Genomic DNA, 15883 nt, shown 5'->3' on the forward strand with positions numbered 1-15883 from the left:
CAGACACAATCCCTGCCTACAACAAGCTTACTGTCTGGAAGGGGACACAAACGTCCCCTTTCTAAATAATTTATAACATATAATTTAAAGGTATATACATAAGTGCTGCGGGGTTCAGAGTGGGATGAATATCAAATTTCCAAAGGTTACAGATGCAAGTACATAGACGACTCAGAAGGGAGAGAGGGACCTGGGGAAAAGAGGGCTTAAATGGGGAAGGCCTCTTGGAGGAGATGTGACCTTAATAATGCTTTGACGGTGGGGAGAATGGTGATCTGGTGAATATAGACGGGGAGGGAGTTCCAGGCCAGAGGGAGAACATAGGAGAGTGATTGGCGCTTAGTACAGTGGTCTGCACACAGTAAGCACTCAATAAATACAATTGATTGATTGGCGGCAAGCTGTAGGGAGAGTCAAGGAGGGTGGAAGAGGCGGGGATTGGAGAGGAGCAGGGGAGATTTCAGGGAGATCATGCCTGTTGGCATCGAGCACCTCACCAAGCTGCAGTACATACCTTTCAATTATATGTTATAAATTATCTAAATTTACATTTGCGTCCCCTTCCAGACAGTAAGCTTGTTGTAAGTAGGGATTGTGTCTGCCAACTCTGTTATATTGTACTCTCCCAAGCACAGATTACAGTGCTCTGCCCGGCTGAAGATGGCGGCAGCCATTCTGGGCCTGAGGGTGGCCGGCCCGCGCTAGCCCCGCACTCAGCCCGCACTCACCCCGGGGCATGGAGCTGTCGGGGGCCCACGGAGCCACGGGGCCCAGCAACGGCCCGGCCTTCCTAACCAAACTCTGGAGCCTGGTGGGCGGCCCGGACACCGACCCCCTCATCTGCTGAAGCCCGGTGAGACCCCCCCCCATCTTCCCAGACTGAGCCCCCTCCTTCCTCTCCTCCTCCCCACCCCCTGCCCTACCTCCTTCCCCTCCCCACAGCACTTGTATATATGTTTGTACAGATTTATTACTCTGTTTTACTTGTACATATTTACTATTCTATTTATTTTATTTTGTTAGTATGTTTTGTTGTCTGTCTCCTCCTTCTAGACTGTGAGCCCACTGTTGGGTAGGGACCATCTCTATATGTTGTCAACTTGTACTTCCCAAGTGCTTAGTACAGTGCTCTGCACACAGTAAGTGCTCAATAAATACAATTGAATGAATAGCAGTGAGAGCTCACCTCCTCCAGGAGGGCTTCCCAGATTGAGCCCCCTCCTTCCTCTCCCTCTCCTCCCCCTTCCCATTCCCCCCACCTTACCTCCTTCCCCTCCCCACACCACCTGTATATATGTTTGTACAGATTTATTGCTCTATTTATTTTACTTGTACATATTTACTATTTTATTTATTTTATTTTGTTAATATGTTTTGTTGTCTGTCTCCCCCTTCTAGCCTGTGAGCCTGCTGTTGGGTAGGGACCGTCTCTATATATTGCCAACTTGTACTTCCCAAGCGCTTAGTACAGTGCTCTGCACTCAGTAAGCACTCAATAAATACGATTGAATTAAGGAATAGCATTGAGAGCTCGCCTCCTCCAGGAGGCCTTCCCAGACTGAGCCCCTTCCTTCCTCTCCCCCTCCTCCCCATTCCCAACCCCCCTGCCTTACCTCCTTCCCCTTCCCACAGCACCTGTATATATGTTTGTACAGATTGATTAGTCTATTTTCCTTGTACATATTTACTATTCTATTTATTTTATTTTGTTAATATGTTTTGTTTTGTTGTCTGTCTCCCCCTCCTAGCCTGTGAGCCCGCTGTCGGGTAGGGACCGTCTCTATATGTTGCCAACTTGTAGTTCCCAAGCCCTTAGTACAGGGCTCTGCACACAGTAAGCGCTCAATAAATATGATTGAATGAATGAATGAATACTAAGTGCTCAATACATACCATCTGATCAGATTGTGTTGTATCTATCCCAGCGCTTAGCACAGTGCATGGCAAAGAATGAGTGATCAACCAGTACCACCATGATCATTATGATGATGCGTTAAGGCGGGGAATGAGCCACATAAAAAAAGAGAGGTGAAGCAAAGAGGAAGAGAAGCAGGAGACTGAAGCCTGACTGACCAAGGAAACTCTCTTTAATGGAAAATGCACCTGTATATATGTATATATGTTTGTACATATTTATTACTCTATTTATTTATTTATTTATTTTACTTGTACATATCTATTCTATTTTATTTTGTTAGTATGTTTGGTTTTGTTCTCTGTCTCCCCCTTTTAGGCTGTGAGCCCACTGTTGGGTAGGGACTGTCTCTATATGTTGCCAATTTGTACTTCCCAAGCGCTTAGTACAGTGCTCTGAACATAGTAAGCGCTCAATAAATACGATTGGTGATGATGATGAAAAGCCACTAATGAAGGACGCTGGAGGCCAGGTGGAAACCAAGGTCTGGTGGCTCAGTGGAGTCTGGCTACCTCCTGCAGGAACCGAAGTGTCTCCTGGCAAACTCCCTGATGGCTGGGTCAGGGTCATCATCATCATTATCATCATCAATCGTATCTATTGAGCGCTTACTGTGTGCAGAGCACTGTACTAAGCGCTTGGGAAGTACAAGTTGGCAACATATTGAGACAGTCCCTACCCAATAGTGGGCTCACAGTCTAAAAGGGTCCCGCTGTAGATCTTCAAAAGCTCCAAGAAAGGAATGTAAGGTCTCAGCTTCAGGGAAAATGGTGAAAGGGACGGGCAGGGAGGAGGCAGGGAGGGGATAGGATGGACGGGGGGGCCAGAGGAAGATCAAGAGGAAGAGAAGGAATGGGAAGAGTTGGGACACTGGGAGGGAGAAGGAGCATGATGGAAAGGGAGAGATGACCAGGCTCCTGGCTTCAGTGCTCTGACCTCATTCATTCAATCGTATTTATTGTGTGCTTACTGTGGGCAGTGGTGTTGTCTACAGATCTACATCTCTGCCCCTGCTCTCTCCCCCTCCCTCCAGGCTGGCATCTCCTCCTGCCTTCAGGACATCTCCATCTGGATGTCCGCCCGCCACCTAAAGCTCAACATGTCGAAAACTGAGCTCCTTGTCTTCCCTCCCAAATCTTGTCCTCTCCCTGACTTTCCCATCTCTGTTGATGGCACTACCATCCTTCCCGTCTCACAAGCCCGCAACCTTGGTGTCATCCTCGACTCGGCTCTCTCATTCACCCCTCACATCCAAGCCGTCACCAAAACCTGCCGGTCTCAACTCCGCAACATTGCCAAGATCCGCCCTTTCCTCTCCATCCAAACCGCTACCCTGCTCATTCAAGCTCTCATCCTATCCCGTCTGGACTACTGCACCAGCCTTCTCTCTGATCTCCCATCCTCGTGTCTCTCTCCACTTCAATCCATACTTCATGCTGCTGCCCAGATTATCTTTGTCCAGAAACGCTCTGGGCATATTACTCCCCTCCTCAAAAACCTCCAATGGCTACCAATCAATCTGCGCATCAGGCAGAAACTCCTCACCCTGGGCTTCAAGGCTGTCCATCACCTCGCCCCCTCCTACCTCACCTCCCTTCTCTCCTTCTACTGCCCAGCCCGCACCCTCCGCTCCTCCACCGCTAATCTCCTCACTGTACCTCATTCTCGCCTGTCCCGCCATCGACCCCCGGCCCACGTCATCCCCCTGGCCTGGAATGCCCTCCCTCTGCCCATCCGCCAAGCTAGCTCTCTTCCTCCCTTCAAGGCCCTGCTGAGAGCTCACCTCCTCCAGGAGGCCTTCCCAGACTGAGCCCCTTCCTTCCTCTCCCCCTCATCCCCCTCTCCATCCCCCCATCTTACCTCCTTCCCTTCCCCACAGCACCTGTATATATGTATATATGGTTGTACATATTTATTACTCTATTCATTTACTTATTTATTTATTTATTTTACTTGTACATTTCTATCCTATTTATTTTATTTTGTTGGTATGTTTGGTTCTGTTCTCTGTCTCCCCCTTTTAGACTGTGAGCCCACTGTTGGGTAGGGACTGTCTCTATGTGTTGCCAATTTGTACTTCCCAAGCGCTTAGTACAGTGCTCGGCACATAGTAAGCGCTCAATAAATACGATTGATTGATTGATTGATTGATTGTCTACGGTGATGGGAAAGACAGGGAAGAAAGGATTTGCTTGGGAAGATGAGGAGTTCTGTTTTGGACATGATAAGTTTGAGGTGTCAGAACGATATCCAATTCATTCAATCATTCAATCCAAAGTAGGGACGTCCTGAAGGCGGGAGGAAATGTGAGACTGCAGAGAAAGAGAGAAAAGCAGCCTGGCCTAGTGGATAGAGCACAAGCCTGGGAGTCAGAAGGACCTGGCTCCACCACTTGTTTGCTGTGTGACCTTGGGGAAGTCACTTTACTTCTCTATGCCTCAGTTACTTCATCTGTAAACATGGGGATTGTGACTGAGCCTCTTGCAAGATAGGGACTCTGTCCAACCTGATTACCTTATATCTACCCCAGAGCTTAGAACCCTGCCTGGCACATAGTAAGTGCTTAACAAATACCACTGGAAAAAAAGAGAGCGAGGTCAGGGCTGGAGATGCAGATTTGGGAATCATTCATATAAAGATGGTAGTTGAAGCCCTTGGAGCAAATGAGTTCTCTAATGGAATGGCTCTAGATAGAGAATAGAAAGGGACCCAGAACTGAACCTTGAGGGATTCCCATTGTCAGAGGGTAGGAGGCAGAGGAGAAAGCTCTGAAAGGGACTGAGAAGGAACAGCCAGAGAGACAGGAGGAGAATCAGGAGAGGACAGTGTCACTGAAGCTAAGGTTGGATAATGTTTCCAGAAGAAAGGGGTGGTCCACAGTGACAGACATAGCTGAGAGGTCAAGGAGGATTAGGATGGAGTAGAGGCCCTTGGACTTGGCAAGAAGGAGATCATTGGTGACTTTAGAGATGACAGTTTCTGTGGCATGAAGGGGGCGAAAGCCAGATTGGAGGGGCTCAAGGAGAGAATTGGAGGCGAGACCATTTTGTAGGATTTTGAAGCTGGGGAAAATGGTCTGATGGATATGAAGTGAGAGGGAGTTTCAGGCAGGAGGAAGTACACGAGTAAGGGGTCAAAGATGAGAAAGACAAGATTGAGGCAGAAGGATGTGTTTGAGGAGTGAAGTGTGTGGGCTTGGTTGTAGTAGGAGAAAGCTGATAGAGTACTTAAAATCCAATGGTGAGGAGTTTCTCCTCAATGTGGAGATGGGTGGGCAACCCTGGAGGTTTTAGAGAGTGGGGAGATGTGCTGAGAATGAGTTTTTCGAAAACTGATGTGGGCATCAAAGTGAAGCATGGACTGGAGAAAGGACTGGCTAGAAGCAGGGAGGTCAGTGAGGAGGCTGATGTAGTAGTTGGAAGAGGCTTCCGGGGAGGGAGCTGAGCTGGGTCGGGGCCGCCCAGAGCACTCATGGGGTGCCAGATAGAGGGAGACCCCTCCTGCTCAGCATGTGTTCAGATCTAATGACTACAGTGTGGGAGGAGGGAAGGAAGGAGAGAGGGAGGGGCAGAAGGGAGGGAGGGAGGTGGTTCTGGAAGGCCGGGAATCACCGATGAATGTAGCTGCAGCCATCCGCAGGTGCTGGAGGGGGCTGTGGAGGTAGCCGAGGGCCTGGGAGAGGTGGATGTGAAATTCATCACTGCTGTTCGACATCTGGGATAGAGAGGAGAGCTCAGTGGGAATGTCCTACTTCTCCCTCCACGCCCCCATTCCCCTACACCTCCCAGGGACACCCAGCTTGCGATAAGCCCAGGAGACCTTAGATATAGCCCTCCCTCTCACCCACCAAGACCGCTCCCCCTCAACCCCTACCAAGGATTCCTCTGTACCAGCGCAGGTCCTCCGCTTCTCCCTCCCGCCCCCCCCTCCCCTTCTCCCTGCCCCCACCCCATCCCAGTTCTCCTTTCCCATCGCCACCCCCCTTCCCACTCTCCCCGCCCAGGCCCCCGCCAACTCATCCCAATCCAAACCCTCCCCACCCCTCGCACCCTTCCCCCTCCCTCCCCTCCCTCGACAGCTGATGCCAAGTGTGGCCTCTGGAACCCCCGCTCGGTTTTAAGTAAGATCCCTTTCATCCTGGACCTTTTCCTTTCCAGTTCTCTACTCCTCCTCGCCCTAACTGAAACATGGCTGTCGACGGACGACACGGTCTCTTCTGCTGCTCTCTGCAGTGCAGGCCTCTTCTTCTCCCACTCCCCCAGACTCACCGGAAAAGGAGGAGGTGTCGGTTTCCTTCTCGCCCCCCAATGTCGCTTTCGCACTATCCCTCCTCCCCCTTCCCTTTCCTTCCCTTCCTTTGAAGCCCACATTATTCGCCTCTCCCACCCCCTCCAGATTCTTGTAGCCGTCATCTACCGCCCTCCGGGCCCCACTTCCAACTTCTTTAACGACTTTGACCCCTTCCTCACATTCCTTCTCTCCTTCTCCATGCCCACTCTGATCCTCGGAGACTTCAATATCCACATGGATATCCCTAACGACTCCTCTGCCGCCCACCTTCTATCTCTCCTTGACGCTGCCAACCTCTTCCTCCACCCCACCTCACCCACTCACCAACTTGGTCATACCCTCAACCTCATCATCTCCTACCGCTGCACTGTGTCCACCCTCACCAACTCTGTGATCCCTCTCTCTGATCATAATCTTCTCACCTGCCTCCTCACTCACACTCCTTTCCCCTGTAAATCCGTATTACTCCCTCACAGAGATCTCCGCTCTCTGGACCCCACCCATCTTTCAGAGCGCCTCACACCCCACCTCGCCACCCTCTCCTCTCTACCCAGTCTTGATGATCAGATTACTGCTCTCAACTCTACCCTTTCTACTCAGCTAGACTCGTTCGCTCCCCTTTCCCTTCGCCGCTCTCGCACCACTAACCCACAGCCCTGGATCACTGCCACTGTCCGCCTCCTTCGCTCTTATGCTCGAGCTGCCGAACGCTGCTGGCGAAAGTCTAAACACCATGCCAACCTCGTTCACTTCAAGTTTATCCTTTCCTGCCTTAACTCAGCCCTCTCTTCTGCCAGACAAAACTATTTCTCCTCCCTTATTGACACCCATGCCCATCACCCCCGCCAGCTCTTCCATACATTCAACTCCCTTCTCAGGCCCCCGGTTCCTCCCCCTCCTCCTTCCCTCACCCCCAACGATCTGGCCTCCTACTTCATTAACAAAATTAAATCCATCAGGTCCGACCTCCCCAAAGTCTCTTCCCCCCTTTCTCCAACCCCCGGCTCTCAACACTCTCTGCTACTCTCCCATCCTTCCCAGCGGTATCCTCAGAGGAACTCTCCTCCCTCCTCTCAAGTGCTACTCTGGCCACCTGTGCTTCTGACCCCATTCCCTCTCATCTTATGAAATCTCTCGCTCCATCCCTTCTCCCCTCCTTAACTTCCATCTTCAACCGCTCACTCTCCACTGGTTCCTTCCCCTCTGCCTTCAAACATGCCCATGTCTCTCCCATCCTAAAAAAACCCTCTCTTGACCCCACCTCACCTTCTAGTTATCGTCCCATATCCCTCCTACCATTCCTTTCCAAACTCCTTGAACGAGTTGTCTACACTCGCTGCCTAGAATTCCTCAATAACAACTCTCTCCTCGACCCTCTCCAGTCTGGCTTCCGTCCCCTACATTCCACGGAAACTGCCCTCTCAAAGGTCACCAATGACCTCCTGCTTGCCAAATCCAACGGCTCATACTCTGTCCTAATCCTCCTCGACCTCTCAGCTGCCTTTGACACTGTGGACCACCCCCTTCTCCTCAACACGTTATCTGACCTTGGCTTCACAGACTCCGTCCTCTCCTGGTTCTCCTCTTATCTCTCCGGTCGTTCTTTCTCAGTCTCTTTTGCAGGCTCCTCCTCCCCCTCCCATCCTCTTACTGTGGGGGTTCCCCAAGGTTCAGTGCTTGGTCCCCTTCTCTTCTCAATCTACACTCACTCCCTTGGTGACCTCATTCGCTCCCACGGCTTCAACTATCATCTCTACGCTGATGACACCCAGATCTACATCTCTGCCCCTGCTCTCTCCCCCTCCCTCCAGGCTCGCATCTCCTCCTGCCTTCAGGACATCTCCATCTGGATGTCCGCCCGCCACCTAAAGCTCAACATGTCGAAGACTGAGCTCCTTGTCTTCCCTCCCAAACCTTGTCCTCTCCCTGACTTTCCCATCTCTGTTGACGGCACTACCATCCTTCCCGTCTCACAAGCCCGCAACCTTGGTGTCATCCTCGACTCGGCTCTCTCATTCACCCCTCACATCCAAGCCGTCACCAAAACCTGCCGGTCTCAGCTCCACAACATTGCCAAGATCCGCCCTTTCCTCTCCATCCAAACCACTACCCTGCTCTTTCAAGCTCTCATCCTATCCCGTCTGGACTACTGCACTAGCCTTCTCTCTGATCTCCCATCCTCGTGTCTCTCTCCACTTCAATCCATACTTCATGCTGCTGCCCGGATTATCTTTGTCCAGAAACGCTCTGGACATATTACTCCCCTCCTCAAAAACCTCCAATGGCTACCGATCAATCTGCGCATCAGGCAGAAACTCCTCACCCTGGGCTTCAAGGCTCTCCATCACCTCGCCCACTCCTACCTCACCTCCCTTCTCTCCTTCTACTGCCCAGCCCGCACCCTCCGCTCCTCCACCGCTAATCTCCTCACTGTACCTCGCTCTCGCCTGTCCCGCCATCGACCCCCGGCCCACGTCATCCCCCGGGCCTGGAATGCCCTCCCTCTGCCCATCCGCCAAGCTAGCTCTCTTCCTCCCTTCAAGGCCCTGCTGAGAGCTCACCTCCTCCAGGAGGCCTTCCCAGACTGAGCCCCTTCTTTCCTCTCCCCCTCGTCCCCCTCTCCATCCCCCCGTCTTACCTCCTTCCCTTCCCCACAGCACCTGTATATATGTATATATGGTTGTACATATTTATTACTCTATTTATTTATTTATTTATTTATTTATTTATTTTACTTGTACATTTCTATCCTACTTATTTTATTTTGTTGGTATGTTTGGTTCTGTTCTCTGTCTCCCCCTTTTAGACTGTGAGCCCACTGTTGGGTAGGGACTGTCTCTATGTGATGCCAATTTGTACTTCCCAAGCGCTTAGTACAGTGCTCTGCACATAGTAAGCACTCAATAAATACGATTGATTGATTGATTGATATAGCCATAAAACCAAGTCCCTCAGCACGAGCATTGAGTCCAGTTCTTCTACTGGCCAGGAGAGGAAAGCTTGGATCCACTGTGGGGTGGGAGTGGAGAGAAGAAGGGGGACATTTGTGATCAAGGCTGAATAGTGGTCCAGGGGCTTTGCAGATGAGGTTTGGTGTCCCAAGAGGCTAGCGTCTCAGTCCAGACCTTTTGTGCATTCGTGAGGCAAATGCCAGTCACCCGGACTGTGACCGGCAGAGAAGCAGAGTGGCCTTGTGGAAAGTGAATGGCACTGGGAGTCAGAGGACTTGGGTTCTAACTCTGACTCTGCCACTTGTCTGCTGTGTAACCTTGGGTAAGTCACTTAATGTGGGACAGGCACCGTGTCTGACCAGATTAGTTTGTATCTACCCCAGCACATAGTACAGTGTCTGGATATAGTAAGGGCTTAACAAATACCACAGTTAGTTCTGTTTTATGATATTTGTGAAGTGTTTACTATGGGTCAAACACTGTTCTAACTGCCGGGGTAGGTACAAATTAATTAGGTCAGACACAGTCCCTGTCCCACACGGGGCTCATAGTTTAAGTAGAAGGGAGAACAAAAATTTAATCCCCATTTACAGTTGAGGAAGCTGAGGCACAGAGAAGTTACAGGACTAGTCCGAGGTCACAAATTGGCAGAGCCAGGATATGAACCCAGGTCCTCTGATTCCCAGGCCCATGCTCTTTCCACATGGCCACACTTCTTCTTCTGTCTTCTTCTTTCTTCTTCCGTTCTGTTCCTGAGACTGCACTTCTGTGTGTGCATATATGTTCACACACATATGTGTGTGTGCCCATTTGTGTGTGCTTATGTTGGGGTGGAGGAGGCAGGAGCAGCATCCCCTCTGTCCAGGTGTTTGGAGATGCTGCTGCTGCTGCTAGATTGTAAGCTTCTTGAGGGCAGGGAACATGTCTACCAACTTATTGTACCGTACTCTCCCAAACTCTTAGTACAGTGCTCTGCACACAGTAAATGCTCAATAAATATCATTGATTGATTGATTGATTGCCACTGCTGCTGGTGGTGGTGGTCTATACTTTGCTAAGGGAGGGTACCAGGGAAGATGGGGGCTCTGGGGAGCCTGCCTCCCCTCTATGACAGGAAGACACTTTGCTAGTACATCTATGTGGGCTAAGGGGGCTCAGGCCTGCTGAAGGTCCCCACTATGGAGGAGACTGCAGTAGCGATCATCATCATCATCATCATCAATCGTATTTATTGAGCACTTACTGTGTGCAGAGCACCGTACTAAGTGCTTGGGAAATACAAGTTGGCAACATATAGAGACAGTCCCTAGCCAACAGTGGGCTCACAGTCTAAAAGGGAGAGACAGAGAACAAAAGCAAACATACTAACAAAATAAAATAAATAGAATAGATATGTACAAGTAAAATAAATAAATAAATAAATAAATAAATAAATAAATAGAATAACAGAGTAACAGAGTAACAGAGAAACTTGAGGAAGTGATCACTCAGGATCCTCTTGGGACCAGCTGAATGACAGGTGACTGGGCAGGGGGCATGTCAAGGGGAAGCCACTTGCTCTGGAGCAGTAGGGGAACCCCAAAAGCCTCCTGAACCTCTTCTTCAGTGCAAGTGTCTGGCTCAGTGGGTCAGAGGGCTACTTCAGGAGTCACCACCCACCCCCTCACCCAGCCCTTGTATTGCAAGGATCTCCCACACTGTTTTTACTAGCCTTCAGGGAGTGAGGGGGTCTCCTTCCTCAGATCACAACCCCACCATTCAACCCACTGTGTGCCCCTACAAGTCTTCCCCATGGCTCAGCTGAGGAGGGTCCCAAGCCCCAGCCCTAGAGGCAGTAACGCAGATCACATCCCCACAACTCGGCCCGCAGTGCACCCCCATAAGTCTGCCCCATAGCTCAGTTGAGGGGTGCTCCATGGCTCAGCTTAAGGGCACCTCTGCAGATCACATCCCTGTAGCTCAGCCCAAGGAGCATCCTCTCACCAGGCAAGTCCAGATGAAGTGGCGGGCGCTCAGGCCCTGCTCCCAGGCCAACGTGCAGAACAGTGTGCGGCGGAGCTGTTGGAGACCGAACGGTTGAAGATGGCAGTCAAGGAGAGAAGAAGATGGGGCAAATGTTTTAATAAGAGGGAATAATAATGATGGCATTTATTAAGCTCCTACTCTATGTACAAAGGACTGTGCTAAAAGCTGGGGCGATTACAAGTGATCAGGTTGTCCCACGTGGGGCTCACAGTCTTCATCCCCATTTTACAGATGAGGTAACTGAGGCCCAGAGAAGTGAAGTGACTTGCCCAAAGTCACACAGCTGACAATTGGCAGAGCTGGGATTTGAACCCATGACCTTCCTCCCTTCAAGGCCCTACTGAGAGCTCACCTCCTCCAGGAGGCCTTCCCAGACTGAGCCCCCTCCTTCCTGCTTCCTCCCCCTCGTCCCCCTCTCCATCCCCCCGTCTTACCTCCTTCCCTTCCCCACAGCACCTGTATATATGTATATATGTTTGTACATATTTATTACTCTATTTATTTATTTATTTTACTTGTACATATCTATTCTATTTATTTTATTTTGTTAGTATGTTTGGTTTTGTTCTCTGTCTCCCCCCTTTTAGACTGTGAGCCCACTGTTGGGTAGGGACTGTCTCTATATGTTGCCAACTTGTACTTCCCAAGCGCTTAGTACAGTGCTCTGCACACAGTAAGCGCTCAATAAATACGATTGATTGATTGATTGATTGATTGGCGGAGCCGAAACTTGAGGAAGACAGCACAACGGAAGAAGGCAAATTTGGATTTCTGCAAGGTAAGATGAGACTGGGAATTTCTCCACCCCAGGGGAGGGGGGTGCTGGGCACTAGGCCGGCTAAACTGGCTTAAGCCTGATGACCTGGTCCTGAAAGGAAATTGGGTTTGGGTCTAAAAGAAATTGGGCTGGAGGTGAGGATGAGTTTTAGGGGAAAAGTGAAAAATATAAGAGGAGACTGTAAGCTCCTTTTATCTTGCACTTCCCCAAGCACTCAGGAAGTGGTCAATAAATTTCACTGATTAATTGATTACTCAACCCCTCGTGCATATTGATGCCCAGGACCACCATGTGCACTGTCACTGGGACTCTGGCAATGGGTTGGGCTGGTGATAATTTTGGGGACTGAAACTTTGAAACCTATCTGCAAGGCTGTGCTACGTGTTGGGAGCCTTGTTAATCTTCTGCCTGTGAGCTCCTCAAAGGCAGGGGCCTGACTTTTTCCATCCTGCCGAGGACAGGGCTCTGCACAGTGTTAGCAAACTGGTCACAGGGACTCTGCTCTCTCTCCCTCAGAAATTCTGGTGACCGAGGTCCCCCAAGTTTCACAGGTCCCCTCCAGTCCCGGAGGCCCCCTCCACCCAGAGCAGGGGGTTAGTCTCAGAGTTGTACGCATGGTCACCACCGAAGGACTGTTGTCTTTCAGATGCAGGAGGAGCGAGACAAGGCTCCGGCACACCTGGGTCTTGAGGGTGGACCGATCCTTCCCCTTCATCACAGTCACCAGGTCTCCAAACAGGGAGATAGCTGCAGCCCAGACCTGGTCTCTCTCCTGGAAAGGATGTGTTCAGCCAGAGAAGTCTCCCTGGGATGGGTCATTGCAGGAAGGAGGGGGAGATGGGGGAAGAGACCAACCCAGAGGAATCATCATCATCAATCATATTTATTGAGCGCTTTTTGTGTGCAGAGCACTGTACTAAGTGCTTGGGAAGTACAAGTTGGCAACATATAGAGACAGTCCCTCCCCAACAGTGGGCTCACAGTCTAAAAGGGGGAGACAGAGAACAAAACCAAACATACTAACAAAATAAAATAAATAGAATAGATATGTACAAGTAAAATAAATAGAGTAACAAATATGTACAAACATATATACATATATACAGGTGCTGTGGGGAAGGGAAGGAGGTAAGATGGGGGGGATGGAGAGGGGGACGAGGGGGAGAGGAAGGAAGGGGCTCAGTCTGGGAAGGCCTCCTGGAGGAGGTGAGCTCTCAGTAGGGCCTTGAAGGGAAGAAGAGAGCTAGCTTGGCAGATGGGCAGAGGGAGGGCATTCCAGGCCCAGGGGATGACGTGGGCCGGGGGTCGATGGCGGGACAGGCGAGAATGAGGTACGGTGAGGAGATTAGCGGCGGAGGAGCAGAGGGTACGGGGTGGGCTGTAGAAGGAGAGAAGGGAGGTGAGGTAAGAGGGGGCGAGGTGATGGACAGCCTTGAAGCCCAGGGTGAGGAGTTTCTGCCTGATGCACAGATTGATTGGTAGCCACTGGAGATTTTTGAGGAGGGGAGTAACATGCCCAGAGTGTTTCTGGACAAAGACAATCCGGGCAGCAGCATGAAGTATGGATTGAAGTGGGGAGAGACACGAGGATGGGAGATCAGAGAGAAGGCTGATGCAGTAGTCCAGACGGGATAGGATGAGAGCTTGAATGAGCAGGGTAGTGGTATGGATGGAGAGGAAAGGGTGGATCTTGGCAATGTTGTGGAGCTGAGATTGGCAGGTTTTGGTGACGGCTTGGATGTGAGGGGTGAACGAGAGAGCGGAGTCGAGGATTACACCAAGGTTGCAGGCTTGTGAGACAGGAAGGATGGTAGTGCCGTCAACAGAGATGGGAAAGGCAGGGAGAGGGCAGGGTTTGGGAGGGAAAACAAGGAGTTCAGTCTTGGACATGTTGAGTTTGAGGTGGTGGGCAGACATCCAGATGGAGATGTCCTGAAGGCAGGAGGAGATGCGAGCCTGGAGAGAGGGGGAGAGAGCAGGGGCGGAGATGTAGATCTGGGTGTCATCAGCGTAGAGATGATAGTTGAAGCCGTGGGAGCGAATGAGGTCACCAAGGGAGTGCGTGTAGATCGAGAACAGAAGGGGACCAAGCACTGAACCTTGGGGAACCCCCACAGTGAGAGAATGGGAGGGGGAGGAGGAGCCTGCAAAAGAGACTGAGAATGAATGACCGGAGAGATAAGAGAAGAACCAGGAGAGCACGCAGTCTGTGAAGCCAAGGTCAGACAGCTTGTTGAGGAGAAGAGGGTGGTCCACAGTGTCGAAGGCAGCTGAGAGGTCAAGGAGGATTAGGATAGAGTATGAGCCGTTGGATTTGGCAAGCAGGAGGTCATTGGTGACCTTTGAGAGGGCAGTTTCCGTGGAATGTAGGGGACGGAAGCCAGAGTGGAGGGGGTCAAGGAGAGTGTTGTTGTTGAGGAATTCGAAGAATCTCCCTGGGCCTGGGTTAGTGTGGGAGTGAAGCTGAATCGGGGAAGAAGGAGAAGGCCAACCCAGAGGGGTCTTCCTCCAGTAGGGTTGGGGAGAGGCCGACCCAGCAGGGTCTCCCTGGGTTTGGGTCAGTGTGGAAGGGAGGCTGAGTAGGGGCTCAACCCAGAGGGGTCTCACTAGGGCAGGTTAGTGTGTGTGGTGGAAGGAAAAGCCCCACCCAATACCCTGGAAACCCAGAGTTGGGGTGGCTTCAGAGGGGTCCTTCTGTTGACCTTAGCTCCTGATCTGCACCCCTCACCCCCAGGCCCATAAAATCGTTTGACAACATCAGCTGAATAAATCTCTGACAACTAATGAAAATGTTTGTCAACCTTGAAAAGTCTTTCAAGATCTTGAAATGATTCCCCCATAGTAAGACCAGCCAGGCCTCAATTGGAGGGCTTTGTCGAACCTTCTTTTTTTTTCCTTATGTAATTTGTTAAATGCTCACTATCTGCCAGGCACTGTACGAAGCATGGGAATAGATGCCAGTTAATCAGCTAGGACACAGTCCAGGTCCCACACGGGGGAACTGAGGTCTGAAAAAGTTAAGTTACTTGCCAAAGATCACCCAGCAGAGAAGGGAAGGAACTAAGATTAGAACTTGGGTCCTCTGACTCTCAGGCCCGTGCTCTTTCCACCAGGCCACAATGGTTCCTGCTTTTTCCATCACCATCGAAGAGAAGCAGGGCTGAACTCAGAGCCCCAGGCCCAGGCCTGGAAATGCCTCTTATCTCCTGCACAGCCTTGCCCAACTGTGCCTGATCTGACTAAAAACGTCCAGCTCAACTTTTACATACTGATTTCCTTGTGACTCCCTTGGTTTCCATCATTTGAGTCTGTGCTCTGACTCTTTTAACCTCTTGCATGTCTGCATTTTGCATGACATGATTACCCCACACTAGCTGGCCCTCTCCGCACAGGCAAAACCCCGTCACTCCCCTTCTACTGCCTATTTGCCAGAACCTGGTCAGTGCTCTGCTTAGGCTCAGTGCTGCTTCTGCAGGCCTGTGAACAGCACGCATACACACACACACCCATGAATGTGCATGTGGTCACATACATGCATGTGCATGTGCACACACAGCTATGCCCATGCCTGCATAAAGGCCATACGTATTCAGAGGGACATACATCTGGGTAACTACATCAACACAAATGCACACACACCTGCCACACACACATCTGTCCACGAATCATACACAATTGAGTACAGAGTCCCTCTTGGTAACACTCCCACTCACTCCTGCAAGAGCCCAGGCCTGCAAGTCGAAGGATCTGTGTTCTAACTCTGGCTCTGGCAACTGCTTGCTGTGTGACCTTGAATCAATCAATCGTATTTATTGAGCGCTTACTGTGTGCAGAGCACTGTACTAAGCGCTTGGGAAGTACAAGTTGGCAACATATAGAGACAGTCCCTACCCAACAGTGGGCTCACAGTCTACCTTGAATGAG

At 50.8% G+C, this 15883-nt stretch overlaps 1 protein-coding gene across 1 annotated transcript in view; it reads right to left on the bottom strand.

The window, feature by feature from the left end:
* Positions 1-2409: 2409 nt before the first annotated feature.
* The window catches only part of LOC119949985 (maestro heat-like repeat family member 5), a 63854-nt gene continuing 50380 nt past the window's right edge, over positions 2410-15883 (bottom strand). The window contains 8 exon segments of the mRNA XM_038771842.1: positions 2410-2441; positions 2444-2484; positions 2626-2671; positions 5527-5629; positions 11140-11206; positions 11897-11952; positions 12139-12144; positions 12582-12731. Of these exon segments, the coding sequence (XP_038627770.1) occupies positions 2410-2441; positions 2444-2484; positions 2626-2671; positions 5527-5629; positions 11140-11206; positions 11897-11952; positions 12139-12144; positions 12582-12731 (501 nt within the window).

Source organism: Tachyglossus aculeatus, chromosome X1, assembly GCF_015852505.1.
Source record: "Tachyglossus aculeatus isolate mTacAcu1 chromosome X1, mTacAcu1.pri, whole genome shotgun sequence".
NCBI lineage: Eukaryota > Metazoa > Chordata > Mammalia > Monotremata > Tachyglossidae > Tachyglossus > Tachyglossus aculeatus.